General features: G+C 43.1%; 1 protein-coding gene across 3 annotated transcripts in view; it reads right to left on the bottom strand.

Moving 5' to 3' along the window:
* LOC129353447 (methyl-CpG-binding domain protein 5-like) overlaps nucleotides 1–14,733 on the bottom strand; it is a 23,378-nt gene continuing 8,645 nt past the window's right edge. For all 3 annotated transcript variants that reach the window (XM_055022791.1, XM_055022792.1, XM_055022790.1), the window contains 7 exons: nucleotides 13,889–14,060; nucleotides 9,851–12,193; nucleotides 5,633–5,832; nucleotides 3,553–4,638; nucleotides 2,960–3,033; nucleotides 2,798–2,870; nucleotides 1–1,557 (listed from right to left, as the gene is read on the bottom strand). In XM_055022791.1, coding sequence (XP_054878766.1) covers nucleotides 1,495–1,557; nucleotides 2,798–2,870; nucleotides 2,960–3,033; nucleotides 3,553–4,638; nucleotides 5,633–5,832; nucleotides 9,851–12,193; nucleotides 13,889–14,060 — 4,011 coding nt within the window. In that variant the 3' untranslated portion in view covers nucleotides 1–1,494. The remainder of the gene's footprint in view (nucleotides 1,558–2,797; nucleotides 2,871–2,959; nucleotides 3,034–3,552; nucleotides 4,639–5,632; nucleotides 5,833–9,850; nucleotides 12,194–13,888; nucleotides 14,061–14,733) is intronic.

Consider the following 14,733-nt stretch of genomic DNA (forward strand, 5'->3'; position numbering starts at 1 on the left):
GTAAGCAGGTGGAAGGAAAGCAAGCAGAGCACTAACGGTTGCAGAAGATGCTGTTGATCCATCGCTTGGTTTATTGCACTTGATCATTCGGAAGCGATTTCAGGTTATTGATCAGGAGGAGCAGCAGTTTGATGCAGCGTTTCCGATACTGTCAGTATAGTAGTGTTAAAACTGCATTTAATACCTCCATGTCTGCATTTTAAGAGGTTAATATTCATAAATAACATGGTTTTTATAGCAAAACACCCCATGACACAACGTGTAACAAAATGAGGAATCTGAGCGCCAAACTTCTTAAATAAAAACGGGACACATGATCTGTTGTTCACCTGTTAAAAAACAAACAGAACAGAAAAAAAACATACATATACACATATAAGGCTTTAGTTCTCAACTCTTGGTAGTATTATTGCCATCTAGCATATTTGTAAAGCTTAAAATAAATATGGAGTACTGTACATAAATAATTTACATCAACAAGCAACAAAAAACAGAAACAAAAAGGCCTCTAAATAAGAAAAATGTTTCCGTCAAGTTAGTGTTTCCTTTCATAATCTAAACTCTGAGGTTGGTTAGTCCACCTAAAGCTATAGTTGTGGCAAAAGAAACTAAAATACTGTACACACAAGCATGAGAACAATCGAATCAGAGACGACGGCTGAAATCTCAAAGGAAAAATCCACCCAAACTCGTGAAACTAAAACCGTTTGAGAGAAATGAAGCTTTACCGTTGCATTCAGGTGGATTATTCCTTCTTAAAACGCCTCGTCGGATTCGTAACATGATGGTTTTCCTGTCCTGGATGAAGCTGGTGGAGGAAAATAAACACGGAACACTTTCTACTGGTAAAGTTCATTCTGTTTTGTTTCTAAACGAACACTCAGCCGATCCTGGACTGAAGAAAAGAAGGAAAACAGCACGACGTACGGTTGATCATATAAAAGCTTTAGGCTGTCATCTTATTCGTCCTACGCATGCGGCCTGAAGCAGCCGCACGTCTGAATAGAAACCAAGACATTGGTACACTTCTACTGCTTTGTTTTTGTACAATAAAAGATAAAATGTGCATTAGGTACGCTTGTACATGACATTGTACAATATTTACATACAATTCTTAATAGCAGGAAATTTCAGGATTATCTATATACATATTGAAAATGTATCAGAAATATTTGGACTGTCTATTTTTCTTAAATATGTAAGGTAATGCTTGTAGCTTTTTTTGTTTATTTTACTATCTTATACTAGAAAAAAATAGTTAATTCAGTGAACTGTAGACAAATTGCAACTGTTTTTAATGGGTTTTTTTTGTATTTTTCTTATTTTTCTCTCTACAGTTAAAACTGTATTGGTGATTGGAGTTTCCAGCACCTTCTGTGGTCAGTCAAAGTCAGGTTGGAACAAGGTTTGTACCACTGAAAGTCCATGTGTAGCACCTGTTGAAGAGCTCAGACCGCCCCGTCCAGGACGTTCTTGGGCCGGACACATTCAATGTTATCTGGATATTTTCCTCCTCTTGGGTTTGGGGAGCATCAGCTCACGTTCCCTCGATGGGAGCTGGAGACGGGGGAAATGTTAGAGACACATTTTCTACAAGACACAGCATTTCTGTCATAAATCTGGATTGTGGTGCATCACTGCAGGTTTCTGGATGATTAGCAATCTTTAAAAAGCCTGACAATGTTTTTTTTTTTTTTGTGGAAAGTCAACAAGTTGTCAACAATGCGGTAACTATTGTTGACTGTGACCTATTGGGTCATGCTGTCTTTCGCAGCAACGCAAAAGGAAAAGAGCATAAAATAAATTTGCTTCATAAAAATGTGCAAATTAAAAAAAAAAAAAAAAAAAAAAAAAACTAACATTTTTCAATAAGATTTTCTGCAAAACTGAAATTGAATTTATGTATTTTTTCCATCACACGGGTCGTGATCAACTACTAGATGTTTCTACTGCCGGAAAAAATAAAGCCGACGATAGAAAGTGATTGGAGACAATAACAAAATTTGTTTAGTGAGAAATTGTCCCAGAAGTTACAGCAATAAACAATTATATTGTTGTTTTCAGTCTATTTTCAAGCAAAATAATGGTAATAATAATGCAAGAACACGTTCTCAAAAATGTATAAGCTTCATATTCTGGTGAGTATTTAAAACTGGAACTGGAAGACATTATCCAAAATAATTAAAACAAAACAACAGAAACAACAAATAGAATTAACTATGAAATCTCTGTAAACAAAGTTGTCCTTAAAAAAGGGCTGGTTGAGAGCAAAGCACCAGACTGAAGAGTTTTATCCTACAGTTTTTTGGGGGAAAAAAAAGAGAGAAAAACAATAAATCAAGCAAATGAAAATTATTTGCATAAAATAATAGTTTAAGTTTTTAGTTAATAGATTTATTGTGACAGGCCTGTGAGGACGATGTCGCGGCTTGTTTTTAAACAACTTACTGAGTGAACAAACTTATTCATCTGAGATTTTAATTGTTTCTTGATTAATAGAAACACTGCAATTGTAAAAATCTTTTTCTTTTTAAGATTAGTGGAATATTGGCAAAGTTTCGTATCGGAAACGCAGCCAGTGAATCTCTTCAGATGAGAGCATGATGGGAGATCTTTGTTGCCTCATGCAGTCAGGTTGTAGCTAATGTAAAAAGGTTCAGGTCGGTACGGAAAGATTCTGCATCAATAAACAAATTGATCATGTAAAAACTGTTAAATTGTTATATTTTAACACTTAATTGATGATCTGAAACAAGTATGTGTGTAAAAACCGAAGAACTCGGTTCAAGATACTCACTGTGCCTGACATTTTGTCGAGCTCGCTCATGGCCTCATGGAGAGCAACTTGCAGGGGGTTGCTCAGTTTGGGTCTGCAGGAAAACAGTTTGTTTTATCATGACCATCGAAACCAACAACAGCAGAGCTGAACGTTCACTGTAATGTCTGACGAGTTTCTTACTTCAGGCCTCTCTTGGCGGCTCGGTCAAGTGCCTCCAAGTCATGGGTTAGTGTTTTTAGTTTCTCCGGCTCCACCTGCAGGGTCAAAGGTCAAACTTTAGGTCAGATAAGGGCTGCAATTAATGAAATTGAAACCTGTACTTGAGAAATTGAATATTGTGATGATTAATCAGACAAAAAATTGGTACATTCTGAAGATTTTTCATTTAAGCCTTTTCTACTCACGATTAGAAATATATTAAAATACACTTTATTTAATGAGAAAATATGCAATAAGCCCTTTCTGTTTATCAATTCAATATTGATTTTAATTGATTGATGATTAAGCAAAAGATGCTTAGTATCAGAATAATTTTTTTTTTACATAACTCGAACCAGATGAAGCCAACATTTACAAATTAATTTCTCAATCTTTAATGAAAAGTGCATATAGTTTCTGAATATGTTCTTTCAGCAGACTGCTTTTCTTTTGAGTTTGTCGACTCCACATATTAATTGTTTATTAAATTAGTTGACAGTTATTCAATAATCAATTTATCCTGGTTAATCATTTCAGGAAACACGTGCAGGAAGTTGTGGGACGCGGCGCCTCACCTTGGCCTGCTCTCGCAGCATTGCGGCGCAGTGCACCTGTTCGTCACCGGCCAGTTTGGCGGGCCATGGAGGGAAGCCCTTCAGCTGGCCCCAGACCAGCTCCCCCATGTTGAAGGTTCTGGAGCGGTAGTGGAGGAGCTCGGACGAGGGCGAGTCGGGCTGCCGCAGGTCCTCCTCGCTGCTCAGGCTCTTGGTGTCTGATGGGCTGGGCGCCATGCCGTTGAAGTGGCCGTTGTAGTGGCTGTAGTCTTTGGGTGTGGCCAGGGGCCCCTCCAGGCTGGTGGAGGAGCCCGGCGACTGGTCGTCCCCTGTCAGCTCCTGTCGCGGGGGGCCCAGGACCTCCCCGTAAGCCCTGGAGTTGAAGTGAGGTGTGGCGCCGTTGATGTGGGCGCACCGCTCCACCGTTTGTTCCAGACGCTCCTTGTAGTTGGCGGGGGTCCGGCTGCAGTTGTTAAACCGGTCGAAGAAGGTTTTGTCGTGGGGAACGGCCAGGCCGTGGTCGTTGGAGCCCTCGGCAGGGCAGGGCGGCGCAGGGGCCAGACTGGCAGGCCTCTCCATCAGAGGACTACTTCTCACTTGGGTAGAGCACTCCAGGAACTCCTCCCCTCCCCAGGCGTTGTTGCTCTGTGCCTCAAAGCCTCCGCCGTGTGGCGCCTCTCCATCCCACTGCCCCCTTGGCGTTCCCCGGCCGGGGGAGCGGAAGTAGTCGTTGGGTTCTGGACCATCTGGCGTGCTCTTCCCAGCATCCATGTTCTTCTGTCCGCGCCCTGACCTGGCCTGCCGCGGCCGGTCCCCGTCCTGGTGCCCGTGCAGGACGGCGCTGACCGCCTGGGGGAGGTTGACGGGTTCCCCCACGTTGGCAGTGAAGGCACTCATGGCACTGAGGGCGGGCACCGGGCTGGCCTGCGTGGTCCCGCTCACCGTGGTGGTAATGGTGACATGCATGCCCTTACTGGCGGCGTCCACTACCGCTCTGTAGATGGCGTCCACCACCTCCGGCCCGCCGCCGGTGCCCCGCTCAGAGCCTGCTGGGAGCCCCTCGCTTTGCTGCTCCTCTGCAAACTGAGAGTGGGGCAACATTCCCTGCTGAGGAGACAAAAAAACATGATTATAGATTAGAGATGCATTGATACAATATCAATATCTGTACTGGCTATGGCTCAGATGACAATTTGCCTGATCTATAAAGTCAGATCTATTGAGTCTAATTCTATGCTTTGTGCCTTTCTAATTGAACTTTCTGAACCATTTGGAAGAAAGTTTGTTGCAGTTTATTTTTTTTTACATATTATTTTTGTCCGTTTATTATTTACTTTCCATTGGCTGTTCTGCTCCTAACTGCATAAATGAAAGTTGTTTTTACATGTTACAATGTGAAGCTATTGGTGCATTTACGTTTGCTGTACTGATGCAAAGTTGTAAATTGTAATTCAGTACACTTCTGTTTATGTGTTTTAAAAAAAGATTTTTTTCAAATCAGATTTGGTTTTCTGTATCAGCTTAGTATCGGTTGATATTAAACCTCATGTCTTTTTCGGAAGTGAAAAATTACTGACTGAGCTAATCTAACATTGACTGACTTAATAAATTGAGTTTTCTCTTGTATCAAATGGGCTAAATTTTTCATAATATTTTGAATTCCAACACTAATTCAATTTTAATGTTATTTTTTTATTAAATGGTGACTAAATAGACAGAAAAGTTTGGTTTTCTCACATTATTAAAGTCTATAAAACACTATATTCATAAAATACAACAAATACATAATAAAATGTGTGAAGCATTAATCTTCCAGGAACAGAGGAATATTCAAACAGAAGAACTTAAAACTTAACGAACCTATCAAGTGTTTATATTTCTAAACAGAAAAACATGAAGTGTTTTTGATTGTTTCACTTTCCCGTTCTGGGATCCCTCTGCCATCTTTAATTCTCTATCAACTGGTTTTGATTAAGAATGACCAGCAGTGCCCTCTGATGGATGGAGGCCAAACTACAGTACTAAAATAAGTTTGAAGCGGAAATTATTACTAATCATTTGGAAGAAATTTTAGAAAAATAATAACAGAACCAAAATCTACCTGGTAGTTCGGATAGAGGCAGGCCAGGGAGCCGCCGTTGCTGCCGGCATCTTTGTAGTGTTGGTTGTCAGAGAAGTGCTGCTGCCCCTGGTAGGCTGGGTGAGAGGAAACCGCCTGTGGCATTCGCTGGTGGACCTGCTGTTGGTACATTTGAGCTCCACCAGCGTTCACATGAGGCTGCATGGTGCCCATGCCAATGCCTGAAAAACCAGAGAGGGGATATGATTCATCAATAGAACCCAGTTCACATTAGCTTTTATGTTTTAGTGAATAATCTCTCTGTGGAGTAACAGAAATGTTGCTTCTCAATGCTCACTGTTGTTGTCTTTTAGCTCTGGTTAGTTGCTCTGCTTGTTATTTTTCCTCCTATTTTATAAGTAGATTTTGGAAGAGGTCTATTGAGGGAAAAAGTAGCACCAAAAAAATCAATTATTTTAATTGGAAAACAATAAATAAATCACAAAAATGTTGGAGATATTCAAAAATATCAATCTGAGCAGCAAACTGATAAATCTCCTGGTTTTATACAAGTTACAGCTTTAATTTAAAGATTTAATAATCTAAGTACTACAACATGAAACCTAGATGAGCGTGTTTTAAATATGTCCTGTTTGGCTAAACGATAAAGCTAATTAAATTGGTTTCCCGTCCACTGCACTTTAGTTCTAGTCACTTTATCGCTCTTTTCTAATCTCGTGCTTCCACCAGGAAAAAAAAAAATCAATGCTTCTAAGTTGAGACTCACAAAAGGGAAAAGTTGCACATCAACAATCTGTTGCAGCCCAAACCAACAGATGGACAAGCTGCCAGATGAACAGTACAGCCAGACTTGTTAGCGAAAGCATCCAAGGACGGCGCATGGACAAAGTACATGGAGGCCACAGATGTATCAATGAATAAAGGGAGAAGTGTGCAGACAAAGCCGAGGCAGATACAGAATCTCGAAGGCCCGACGTGTTTTTGTGGGTGTGAACATGGACGAGCGGCGACTGGAGCAGCTGGTGCGATGCTGCGCCGCTGAAGGGCAGCTGTGTGTGCTCTCTTTTCTTCCTCATCGCCCCCCCCTTCCTCTTCTCTCCAACTCGGCTGACCCCCTCCCCCCTCCCCACATCATCCGCTACTGCTATGATATAGTGACGGCTGTTGCTGGGGGACGCTGCCATGGAAACCGAGTGATGATTGGTGGTGCTGTCCGCAGCCAGGAAGCTCGTTGGGGGGGTGGTGGGTTAAGGGGGTCGGGTGGAGCGGTTTTAGACTGCAGGGGGATGGGGGCGGCGGTCAACTGGATACAGGGGATCCGGGGGGAGTTTACAATGAACTTTTGAGTATTTGTTAATGGCGGCAGAGTGAGTGGCAGCGGGTGGGGGGGTTCAAACGCAGCAGCTGTATGGAAACAGATGGTTCAAGGCTGCATCTCAGACGCCACCGTCTAGCTCAGTTTCTACTACTTTTGAAGGCTTTTAAATGCAGAAGAATGGGAAACTCTGCCAAACATGACATCTGCCACAAAGTGGAAATATTAATCCAGGGTTTAAGCCTAGAATAAACACAAAACCAGCAGTCCATGCTCAGACTAGCTAATGGTGCACATTGTAAAGCTGTATCAGCGCCTAATTCACGTCTGAAAAAGTAACGTTTTCTACTAGGAATGGAAATCTGGACAGACATTGATATCCGATATTAATATTGCTGATATTTCTGATTTTAATAGTTTTTCTAATTAACTAACACCAACTTCTAACAATATTTATCTGAGTATTTCTGTAGATGACAGAAGTTGGACAAATGCTGGAAATCTTCAGCATCCAGAGTGAAAAGGCATGGTTGAGAGTACAGACCCCTGTGCAAATTAAATCACAATTAATTGACAAATATACAGTGATTTCAATTCATAAACTCAATTGGGTTCTAAATTATTAAATAGACACAAACTCAACAAGAAAGATATCTATTGATTTTAATCTGTTTTTTTTTCAGATTATTTTATTATGAGATTGGTGCAAATTGCTATTATACCCACTCAACTTTCAAATGTTGATCTTTCACGTAACTGAAAAAAAAAATCCTGTAGAAATGTGGTGTGTGCAAGTTAAAACTTGTAAACAGTTAGTCACACCTTGGCCTGTCCAGATAAACTTTGCTGGACAATAAATAGTTCCAGAAATTGTTGCAATAAATGCTAATGTTTTAATTTGGAGACCATTTTTAACTATTGTTGTAGTAATAATAATGCCTTATTAATGCAAATACACCCACTCAAATGAAAAACATATAACATTTACAGAATAAATAAACAATACATCCAAAACAACAATTAAGATGGATTACAAAGTCTATGTAACAAGCTTAGACAGGAAAAACAGGCAAAAGGGGCAGGTAATGCAAACTAACTACTTCATTTGCAGTTTGCAGCGTTTTTCCAAATGCTAGCTTTTCAACTATGTTAAAGGGGAACATCTCTTTAATAAAAATGATCATGCTTATTTTATCATACCATTAAGTAATTTATTGACCACACCACTAAAAATAAGCAATGAAATAATCTCTAATCTCTTGTATACAATGCATTTAATATATTTAAAATGGAAAAACTGAATTGGGACAGAAGAAAGCCCAAACCAAGTGGGTATAGGTTATTTTAAAACTGCTGACTTTGCTTCTGTGATGACCAATTAACTTCAAACTCAAACATCCGTTTTAGCAGCTACACTGAGGATGCTGAAAATTTTAAATATCCCCAGTGATAAAAAACATTCGACTCCACCAACAAGCCTGAATTTCAATGAATTCACATGTCAGAAAAACAGAATAGCTGGTGATAAGAGCAGGTGGCCTGAAGCAGACCTCGGTCATATTTCTATGATAAAACACAAAAACGTAAATCGAATACATAAAACGATTCCAGTTCGACTGCAGGGAGGGAAACAGAAATAAGATCTGAAAAATACAGTCACACTGCAAGTCATCCATGTGCATACAGATAAACAGAAGAACACTCTCTGTAATGCACAAGCAGACCTACACAATCAAACACACCGACCTAAACTGTCATCAAAGGCTTCACTCTGGCCTCTATTCAGGGTCTATCGTTACTATAGTGACCAGCTTTCTGGGAGAAGCTCTTGCAGCTCCCTATCTGGGTTGCTTCCTTTAAAGCGTGATGCAGATCCCATTTCTATCTTTGCACGCCATTCACTGACGTTAGAATACAAATAAAACAGAGCGAAACACTGGCTGACTGACAATTAGTGGGCAGCTAAAGATGAGGGGCCCACTCGTTAGCTTTGACACGCTGAAGGAGTCGGATCATCTTGACTCGGGCCTATCACCCAAATCCTTTGGTTTTACTTCATTCATAACCATAGAAACCAATGCTTCATCAAGCCAGAGACTTAGCAGAAGAAAAGAGAAGAGGGTGTTCTCCTTGTTAACAATATATTTTGAGGAATTGTCAGGGTTAAAAAGTGACTTCAATTTAAAGTTTATTTTGTGCATTAAGTACTATCTAACCCCTTGACAGGCTGTATTTGTCCAAACCAAGTCAATAAAAATTACATATGGTGTTCCTCAAAGATACATTCTGGTTATCCTGATAATGTTGTAAAACTAATTTCACAACTGTAGTGTTTGCATTAAATTCAAAAGGAAATTAAAACCACACATTAGTTTGTTAGTTCACAAGTAATTAAAAATCATGGTGGCGATGGATGTAAACAGTTACAAAAGATAAATTCATATTCATAAAGCAGGAAGTGGACTATGACGCAAAAACAACCAAAACAAACATGAGTGTCTAGCACTAGTGGGAGAAATGGCTCATGATCTTTTACCGACGACAAATAACCACTAAAATCAAACACAACTCCATTTTTCTTTACATTTTGTGAAAAAGGAAGCTGTGCTCAGTGTTTTAATTCTTGGTGCAGCACCCCCACAGGTGAGGAGGTAAACAGGTTTTTCAATTAGTAGCTTTGCTTCAGAGGATCGCACCAGCTGAGAATGTATAACAAATATGGCAGGTTGGTCCCCAATTGAATCAAGTATACTGGACTACGAGGTGTGAAAACACCCATAGATTCTTGGTGAAAAGTTCATTGGTCAGCAATTCAACCCAATAAATATCATTCACTGTTTGTTAGCCATTTGACATTCAGAACAACATCCCATCCAACCTGATTTTAATTTAGACAGCTGCTTCACAGTTGTGCAAAGCCTCACCTGCATCAGAGACTGTCTGGTTGCAGCCTCCATCGCCTCCTCCGTGCGGCACAATGTTTGTCCTCCTCATAGTGTGGAGCTGTGAGGGGTGCGGACCCGGATGGGACAGGGGTGGTGGGTTAGTGTTGGGGCGTACCAGCGGCATGCCGTCCGGTCCGATCGGTCCACCGCCTGGCCCGATAGGTCCACAGGCGTTCATGGACTGAGCCTGCATCTGGGCCATCATGTCTGGGTACTGGCCTGGACGTGGGACCAGGTGGCCCCCTGATGGGTCCAGGTTCTGGCAGTGCTGGATGGGATCTCCTGGAGGCCGCAACCTCTGCTGGACCAGGAGGTTCTGCTGCAAGCCCGCACTGTCGTTGTAGTGAAGCGCCGCCGCTCCATGTGAGCCAGAACTGAGCCCAGGGCGGTGGCTGTTCCCCGCCATGTTGTGGGAACTGTGGCAACTCATGGACTGAAGCAGCTGAGCCATGGAGGCGTTGGGATGCAGGTTTCCCATCCTGCCCACTTTACGTAGCTGCTCTGTAGCGCTGGGCCCCTGCATGTGGGGTCCCCCCATGCCCTGCTTGTTGAGCATGTTGAAAACCATGTTGTTGCCACCGTCGTGGTTCCCAGTGCTGCCGGACGACTGCTTACGTTTCCGTGCAGGATCCCTCTGCTGGGCCATGAGTTTGTCTCGCAGCGCCGCCCGGCCACTTTGACCTTCTGGAGTGTTTAGCAGCATGGTGGAGTTTGGCGGGAGCATGGGATTTAAAGTGCTGTGTCCCTCCATGCTTCGAGGGCCGACGCCCCCACCGTTAACTCCGCCGGCTGCCCCCACTGCCGGCATGCCGACCGCACCGCCAGCAGCCATGCCGGGGGTGCTGTTGCCAGCAGGGCCGAGTTTGTTTTGATTTGCTAGCTGTGCTTTGGCTGCGGCTGAGAGGAGGCTGCTGGCTGGGAAGGAAGCGGCGTTCTGTTGGTTCAGAATCTGGTTGAGGGGCATCCCAAGGAGACCAGGGTGGCCCTTCTGGGAAGTGCTGGAAGTTGCCAGAGAGGACGAAGAGGAGGAAGAGGTGGGGGAGTATATGGAGTTGCTGTGCTGATGAGTGCCGACTGGGTTTCCCATGCCAGGCAACAGTTGGGAGTCTTTATACTGGTGGAGTGGGTCGGTTTTGTTGGTGGATGGGCTTGAAGGCATGGCTGGTCGGGGAGACCCCATAGCCGACCTGGGAGAACGAGGGGGAACCTTCATGGTGGTACATGGGGCCTGGTGACCCGAGGGCATTGCAAAGCTCCCGTGTTCAGAGGAGGTGGAGGAGGAACGCGAGCGATGAGGCGAGGCCTCGATACGCCCCAGAACCGGTCCACCCATGTGAACAGGGGAAGTGACAGGGGAGGGGGACATGGAGGAGGAAGGACCGCTCTGTTGAGTCCTTTGCACATTGCCACCATGGCCCACAGGTCCAGGCTTCACTGTGGGTAAAGGTAAGTTGCTTGGCAGGGGAACGATGGCAGGAGGGGGGATGTTTACATTCATCATTTGTACCTGAGAGTGGATGTTGGGCTGGAAGTTGGGCGGGTTGGGGGCATGGTTTGGGAGCTGGCCAACTGGCTTGCTAGGGATGGGATCCAGAATGCCTAAGGGGTCTTTTTCAGAGGTCAATTGCCTTTTCTGAAGAGCACAGGGTGGTGGTATAGATGGTGGGGGAGGTACAGAATGCAGAGGGGGCTGAGATTTATGATGAAATGCTGCTCGAGGGAGATCCATGCTGGGTGGGAAGTTCCCCCGGGGCATGTTCATGTTCATGACAGGGCTTTTGGCAGTGGCCGTAGGGGAGAGGGGTGTGCTAGTCCTTCCTGTCATGGCGCAGGATGGCTGGCCTGCAGGAGAGCCATGAAGCATTACTCTAGGTGGGGAAAGAGGAGTCCTAGGGTTCCCATGGATGGATGCTGAACCGGGACTACCGGCTCCTGGAAAGCCACAAGGATTGGTCCTCTGAAATCCCTCAGGGCTGCCCAGAGTGTCTGTGTTGGGAGATTGAGAGCCATCTCCATACAGTTTAGCACTGGAGGAAGATGGGCTCAACATGCCTCCATACCCCACTCGATATGGAGATTTAGTTCCAGGATCCCCGCTCGGTAGCCTCTGTGCCCGGGGGTATCCAGAGTAAAGCTCAGGCTGCGGGGCACCACCCGCTTCCTGAGGTGGAAACAACCTCTGCTGTTGCTGCTGTCCGGCCGCCATTATCATTTTGAACGGGTTCTTGCACTCAGGGCCAACAGCATTGGGCAACCCATCGTGGGCTTTAGTCCTTATTGCTCGTTGAGTTGTAGAATGCACAGAAACTGTAGATGGTGTACCTAGAAAGGGAAACAAATAATTTCCAAGTTATTTAAAACCATATTGTGAGGAAAAATGTCAACTTCTCTCACATGCCAATAAAACTAATGGATAGGCATTTTAATTACTCTGTAAATGCTTTTCTAGTGATGTACAAACACAATGAACAGCAGAGGCTGGGCAGTTTGACATAGTCACATATCATAGAAAGTTATTTAATACCTTTTATATCTTAAATTAACTAACATAGCTATCTATACCCAAGATGGAGTAGCTTTCAACAAATAAGTACTTTCCTCTTGGGGCTTAATGAACTATATTCTATTCTATAGCTGCAAGTTCCAGCCAATAGTGTGTCTAGTGGCACTGAAGCTAGGTAGTTCTCTGCTCAAACTGCATTTACTTGGAATATTTTAGATATGTCATTAAGAAAAAAAATCAGCAAATAGGTGGATCACTACTGACCACAAATAGTTTAGTTCATATTAGCCATTATGCAAAAAATAACAATATTCAGCACATTTGAAATGCTAATATTAGCATGATAGCTTATAGTGTCAAACATGAAATTGCAGATAGAATAGTAATAGATATTATTCAAACATTAGCACCCATGAAAATATGCTAAGAGTAGCATTTTAGAAAATGTTGACCTTTTTCAAAGTGGGTCAGGACTTGTTTCAACTTTGAATGAAGTTTTGAAGTGAAGTATCTAGCCTTCAAAGATCCCAAGGTGTCTTTAGGATGTGAAAATGTGTTTGACAATTTAGAATATTTTCTGCCAAATACAAAATTTATAAATAGCAGAAGTCAAAGTTATTTGAATGGTTAAAATACCAAAGGGCTGCAGCAGGGCTGTGCAGTCATTTGGAGTGGCAGAGGAGAAGTAGAGCGAACAGTCAGCAGGTGGTACCAGGGGGTACCGGGGCGGGACCAGGTGGTACCGGGGCTTTGAGCCACGTCGTGACTCATGGTGACGGTCGGTACCGTGCCTAATATCAGGATGTCTGATATTAATCAGACATTGTTTCTACATTGTCAGTTGGACCGACCCAGACCGCCTGTAGAACCGGGCTTTTAGCAGAATGATGAAGTTAAAGTCAGAATTTTCTCTGCTGCTGAAGCATTTCTGTGTTTAGGGTCGAGGCGGGTTTTTACCCGTTATTGCAGGACAACTATGAAAATATAAACAGAACCACTTTTTCTAAGTCAACATCAGACCTATGTTTTTATTTATAAATCAGTGTATGAAAAATATTGTTGCCCATAATTTGATAGTTAGAGGCGCAGATCAGCGCCCCCCACCCCCGTCACCATGGATCCGGTGTCTGAACAACATGGAGGCAGAGAAACTGAGTCATTATCAGACTGAAGGCAGCCAGATTAGTTTAGTTTGATAAATTATTATATTTAGATAAATATTATTGCTGAGGGGCAAAAGTAGGCCTCCTGACACACAGATTTTAAAAAAATAATAATAAATAGAAAAAAAAAAACTGAAAAAGGGCACTAGGTGCATCAAGGATGAAAGGGGCAAGCCCCCTTTTCCCCCCCTCTGCATGTGCCTGGGCTGCACTAGTTCAAAGCCAATAAACAAGCTGAAAAGCTTCAGCAGCTGGGCGATGTCAACTAGAAGCATGGCATAAAGCAATTACAATTCAAGCCAGATTGCTTGTATAACACACCAAGGCTGTGAGAACTGTATTTCCATGTACCTCCTCCTGGGCTAGTCAGTGCCAGAGGCGGGTGTGTCTCCATGCTCTTGTGCAGCGTGGCCACAGCCAGGAGCTTCCTCTTGTGAATGCAGAGTTTGGTCACGTCTTCGTCTGCTTTCACATCCTCTGCCGTCCTCTGTTTGACAGCCGCCCCGGGGTCGAAGTTGAACACCTGACAACAAACACATATATGACCTTATTATGCATCTTGAAAGCCATGTTTTTATTCAGAACATCTATCTAATATTGGAGCAAAACCCACAAATAAATCACTGAAAGCCCACCATCTTCAAGTACACTGGACTAATATCTTGCATAAAGTGATATAAAAACCAGTCTGGAGGCTCTTTACAGGCACAGATGGTCATTTGCTGGACAACCAGTGGTTCTGTGTTCAGCTCATAAAGAGGGAAAAAGTGTGTTGCAGCTGTGCAAAGTTCTCCAACAGCTGAAGTGGACCAACATGGCAGAGCTGGCATCAATGCTAGCTATTGAAAAACACAAGAGAGCGACTAATGAGGCAAGAATTAAAGAAGAACCAACACTGTCCTCCAACTGAGGGAGAATGACAGACTGTAGCTTGTAGGAATTACTCCGCTGTAGGGAAACAGAGACCTTGAAGACAGAATCTGTTTAAAAACTAGAGCTGTACTCGGAAGACAAATTCACAAGTGGGAAAATGAATCGTTTATTTGTGACAGACGAACCGACTGACCAACAATCCATCTAGATGTCCATTCCTTTGTCAATCACACAGTGATGAAATGGTTATAACATTTTTGAATGGATGGATTTAGATAGAAAAGAAAATTACAAAGAGTTTAATGAAAATATAAAACAATAAA

This window comes from Poeciliopsis prolifica, unplaced genomic scaffold (assembly GCF_027474105.1).
Source record: "Poeciliopsis prolifica strain line A6 unplaced genomic scaffold, Auburn_PproV2 SCAFFOLD091, whole genome shotgun sequence".
Taxonomy (NCBI): Eukaryota; Metazoa; Chordata; class Actinopteri; order Cyprinodontiformes; family Poeciliidae; genus Poeciliopsis; species Poeciliopsis prolifica.